The 4982-nt window shown below is 51.7% G+C and overlaps 3 protein-coding genes across 3 annotated transcripts; 2 read left to right on the forward strand and 1 right to left on the reverse strand.

The window, feature by feature from the left end:
* Window positions 1-905: 905 nt before the first annotated feature.
* LOC121851553 (histone H3) lies at window positions 906-1427 on the forward strand. The gene has a single exon (XM_042345495.1). It carries the CDS (start codon window positions 934-936, stop codon window positions 1342-1344), a length of 411 nt encoding a protein of 136 aa, XP_042201429.1. The 5' UTR covers window positions 906-933; the 3' UTR covers window positions 1345-1427.
* A 526-nt stretch (window positions 1428-1953) lies between these two features.
* Window positions 1954-2461, reverse strand: LOC121851556 (histone H2A-like). Its single transcript, XM_042345497.1, has one exon. It carries the CDS (start codon window positions 2394-2396, stop codon window positions 2010-2012), a length of 387 nt encoding a protein of 128 aa, XP_042201431.1. The 5' UTR covers window positions 2397-2461; the 3' UTR covers window positions 1954-2009.
* A 235-nt stretch (window positions 2462-2696) lies between these two features.
* Window positions 2697-3159, forward strand: LOC121851555 (late histone H2B.L4-like). Its single transcript, XM_042345496.1, has one exon. The coding sequence runs from the start codon at window positions 2719-2721 to the stop codon at window positions 3121-3123; it is 405 nt and encodes a 134-aa protein (XP_042201430.1). The 5' UTR covers window positions 2697-2718; the 3' UTR covers window positions 3124-3159.
* The last annotated feature ends 1823 nt before the right edge of the window (window positions 3160-4982 follow it).

The following is a 4982-nucleotide window of genomic DNA, read 5'->3' on the forward strand; positions in this document are numbered from 1 at the left end:
GTGATTGATGTGCTCATGATTATCATTTTAATTGTGTGCATCACCAGGAGGCTTTCTAAGGAATGAATGTAACCTTCAACCGTGTGAAAGTGGGTCAGAGCCTCTGTCGCTTGGGGGGAAGCTGCCAAAGAGGTATCAAAGAGCAGGAAATGGGAAGACACTGTGTGGTGTTGTAACACGGTAGAAAATAATAATAATAATAAGAATAATCCTTGCATTTGATATATCGCCTCATCATATCTTTGACATGACTCAAATCGCTTCACAGAGTACACTGTAAAGCCACTTGACTGCATTTATTTGGTGAGGGAATCGCAGCAGTCAATTTCACACAGCAGTGTTCAACAAACAGTCTGGATTGAGTGACCAAATTCTTCTTTCCTTTTATTGACGGGATTATTACCACCGGAAAAGCGATGCGCCAATCGACTAACAAGCGGGTGCCTAGTTACTGTTCGGTAAACAGAGGCGGGAAGGGTAAGGAAATTTTGCTAACATTTGGCCCCGTCCGGAAACCTGGCCCAGGTCCTCGCGCTTGCGAGGGTGAGTGTGCCAACCGTCCCACTGCAGGATTCCTGAAGCTGTCTTCAGAATGTTTTCAGACAAACTCGGACACAGAGAAACCGTCAGCATTTCCGTAAATAGGCCTTATTTTTCTAAAAAACAAACAATGGGAGTCACAATGTTTTGATATCATTCTCACATCACTACTTATTTTCAATGTGATTCGTGAGGGTGATTCAGTCCCTGTCTGAAATGCTTGTTGAGAAGCTGGAGGTGGAGCTCGCAGCTCAGAGGCTGATCTCTCTTCCCTGTGTCAGTGACTCTCTCCTCCCCTGACTGCAGCCAATCGTTGCGCTGTGGCCTCTATAAGAGCCGCTGCTCACAGTGCACTCGCCATTCACAGCTCGTCTTGTTTGCGGGAGTCAGAAGATGGCGCGGACAAAGCAGACGGCGCGGAAATCCACCGGCGGCAAAGCTCCCCGCAAACAGTTGGCCACCAAAGCTGCTCGTAAGAGCGCTCCGGCCACGGGGGGCGTGAAGAAGCCGCATCGCTACCGTCCCGGCACCGTGGCTCTCCGGGAGATCCGCCGCTACCAGAAATCCACCGAGCTGCTGATCCGCAAACTGCCCTTCCAGCGCCTGGTGCGGGAAATCGCTCAGGATTTCAAGACGGACCTGCGCTTCCAGAGCTCTGCCGTCATGGCGCTTCAGGAGGCCAGCGAGGCTTACCTGGTGGGGCTGTTTGAGGACACCAACTTGTGCGCTATCCACGCCAAGCGGGTCACCATCATGCCCAAGGACATCCAGCTGGCCCGCCGCATCCGCGGGGAGCGCGCTTAGACCCTCCGTCTCCACACTGTGTAAGAACAAAGGCTCTTTTAAGAGCCACCAAATAGTCAAACGGAAAGAGCGGCCTCTCCAGCAAACTGTACACTTGACACTCCTCCTCAGCTTAACGCATCTACAGCCCAAACCACTGTTAAACCGAATGTACAGTAACGGCCGGTGCCGATACAGCGAGATCTGTCTTTCTGTGGAGAACCATCCACATGCGTTCATTGTGGGAGGAAAGCGCGTCGACGCTTCGGGTCCACGACCCTGCGTCAGCACGGACCCGAAACGTTGACTCGCTTTCCTTTCTCCATTGATGCTGCCCGACCTGCTGCTGTGCTTTGCTTTCAGATTTCCGGCACCGCAGTATTTTGCAGCGGTGTGTGGCTCACATGCATGCGGCATTATTGCAGCGTCTTCGACGCGACGCACAAAGAGGAACTCTGAACTGCACCCGGACTCCCCAAGTCATCCCAAAGCCCGCAATTATTATATCCGCCCATTCAACTTGATGTGGCGTAAGAGATATGGCTGGTGCGGGCCCTGTCTCCGCAACTGCCGAGCGAGCTCCCTGCACTGGAGGTCGCTTTGCTGAAACGGCAAACGGCTCTTTCCTGGACCGTGTGGGTGGCTCTGAAAAGAGCCTTTGGTTGGATAGGAAAACCTCGGATGAGTTACTTCTTCTGAGGATGGGAGGAGGTTTTCTTGGGCAGCAGCACAGCCTGGATATTGGGCAGCACGCCGCCCTGAGCGATAGTCACTCCCCCCAGCAGCTTGTTCAGCTCCTCGTCGTTGCGGACGGCCAGCTGCAGGTGCCGGGGGATGATCCTGGTCTTCTTGTTGTCGCGGGCGGCGTTACCCGCCAGCTCCAGCACCTCAGCGGTCAGATACTCGAGCACCGCGGCCAGATAGACCGGGGCTCCGGCCCCCACGCGATCAGCGTAGTTGCCTTTACGGAGATGTCTGTGGACCCGGCCCACGGGGAACTGCAGTCCGGCCCGGGAGGAGCGGGACTTGGCCTTGGCTCGGGCTTTACCTCCGGTCTTCCCACGTCCTGACATTTTGACTAAGATTCCGACACCAACCAGAGCGGATTCTGTGCTTAAATAGGCTCCGAGCGTCAGGCCCTTCATTTCCTGCCCAATCAGATCTCCTCGCACTGCAGCCCCAGCCCCCTGTCTCTACGTCACATCGGCTCTCAGCCAATCACAGCACAGAGGCTGGGAGGCTGGGGATTGGTTGCCAACCCCCGGGGTCCCATTGGGGAACCGTTTATGCTAAAGAGGGATGAACGGACTGCTTTGCTGGGATTGGATGGCGATAATATATAAGAAGACGTTCAGCCACTGCCCGACACTGTGTCGGTGGTATCAAGAGAGCAGAATGGCTGGTGAGGGCAAAACCGATGCCAAAGCCGCTAAATCCGAGGGCAAAGGAGCGCCCAAAAAAGGCAGCAAGAAAGCGATTCGCAAACCGCAGACTGCGGGCAAGAAGCGCAGGAGGTCGAGGAAGGAGAGTTACTCCATCTACGTGTACAAGGTGATGAAGCAGGTCCACCCGGACACCGGCATCTCCTCCAAGGCCATGAGCATCATGAACTCCTTTGTGAATGACATCTTCGAGCGCATCGCGTCCGAGGCTTCCCGCCTGGCGCAGTACAACAAGCGCTCGACCATCACCTCCAGGGAGATCCAGACCGCCGTGCGCCTGCTGCTGCCCGGGGAGCTGGCCAAGCACGCCGTGTCCGAGGGCACCAAGGCCGTCACCAAGTACACCAGCTCCAAGTGAGGGCTCACAGTCACTCCATCTACACACAAAGGCTCTTTTCAGAGCCACACACCACTTCTCCGACAGAGCTGTAGCAAAAGCGCCTTAAACTTGTGTGTGCACTGACGATATCCAGCGCCTTGGCTCGTCGTCCCGACCTGAAAAGCACTGTACCAGTGTAATCTGTAGCTCCACCGGTGCTCATTTCAGCTGCCCTCAGCGCCTAACCCTCTCTTGTCCTTCAATCCCAATGTCCTGAGGATGTCTTAAAGCAATGAGAGTAGTTGTGCGGGTACAAGATATCCCCATGTTTTATGTCAATTAATTTCGGAGGCTTGTGATTACTGGGGACAAAGGATTTGTTGGGTGGGGAAGAGAGATATATAAGATATTCTACTGAAATTACATCAATCCGTGTAACGAGACAGAGTTGATAATTCACCTGAAGGAGCTTCACATTTACTCTTCTTTGTCTCTGAATTTGGTGCGGTTTTCAATGGTATGGAAAGGCGGGTGTCTGCAGGCTGCAGAGACACTGGGGCAGGACACACACACACGCACACAGGGGACAAATGGCTGTCACTGGCTGGTGGACACAAATGATTGTTTCTTCACATTAATATCTATGGCTTCCAATATTGTCATCTTTTGCTTGCGATCAAATATTCTCTGCTTGCAATATAACAAATTTGCAAGTCACTGAAATTCTGTACATATGTGATTACTTGAGGCAGGCGTCACACTGGGAAAACTTTTATTCTTATTCGGTGTTAATTTAATTTACAATGTAGTTTTGTTACCAATTCTGGTTGCTTCTGTGAACTGAGCCTGTTTGTATTGAAACAGCCAACGCATAAAGATCCTTAAATGTTTGAGGGTTTCTCATAGACCAGATGGAGAGGTATTATTTCCATTGGTTACTCAGGCACATGTGCCAGTAATGACTAATTTCAATATTTTCTGAGAATGAATGTTTGAAAATGAATTTGAGTATAACAAAGTATTTGGTGAGAACTGGTTTTACTGTAACAGAACAACCAGTGCATATTTTCTTCATCTCGATTACAAGCCCATAACGAGGCCAATGAGATTCCATGTATCGAGGCAACAGGCGGCATCTCAGAGCTTAACAATGCTGAAGCCCAAGGCCCGAGCGGGGGGGTAATGTGACTGTAGGCACGGTTGTAAAGGAAGGTCTTCAGGCCTGACCTGAAGGGGGCGAGGCAAAGGGTTTGAGGTAGGGAGGTTAGAGATGAGGCAGTAGCTGGAGTGGAGGGATGGATCCAGGGAAAGTTTTTTCAAGATGAGGGTGATGATGGCTCTTTTTAGGGTGGTGCGAACAGAACCAATGGACAAGGAGAAGTTGATGACATCGTAAAGGAGAGGGGCCACAAGTTGGAGCTGGGAGACGAGGAGAGAGATGGGGATGGGATTGAGGGAGCAGGTGGTGAGTTTGAGTTTGTGGACAGTCGTGATGAGGGAGGAGGGAGAGATAGGGTTGAAGGAGTATAGGGGGGGATGTGTGAGGGTTGGGTGAGTCATGAGGGTGAGGTGATGTGGGGGTGCCTGTGGTCGGGGATGGAGAATACAGGCCCAAATTGGTAAGCCTATCCTCGAAACTCATCCCCTTCATCCCTCGTACTGACCTTGTAAATCTGTGCTGCACCCCCTCCAAGGCAAGTACATCCTTCCTTAAATAAGGAGACCAAAGCTGGACACGTATTCCAGTTGTGGTCTCCCTGGGGCCCTATACAGTTGCAGCAAGACTTCCCTGCACTTATACTCTAATCCTTTCATAATGAATGCTAACTAACTGTTCGTATTCATTATGAAAGAATTGACAATCCACCACTGTTTGTGGGACACTGCTGTGCGCAATT

This window comes from Callorhinchus milii, unplaced genomic scaffold (assembly GCF_018977255.1).
Source record: "Callorhinchus milii isolate IMCB2004 unplaced genomic scaffold, IMCB_Cmil_1.0 Scaffold54, whole genome shotgun sequence".
NCBI lineage: Eukaryota > Metazoa > Chordata > Chondrichthyes > Chimaeriformes > Callorhinchidae > Callorhinchus > Callorhinchus milii.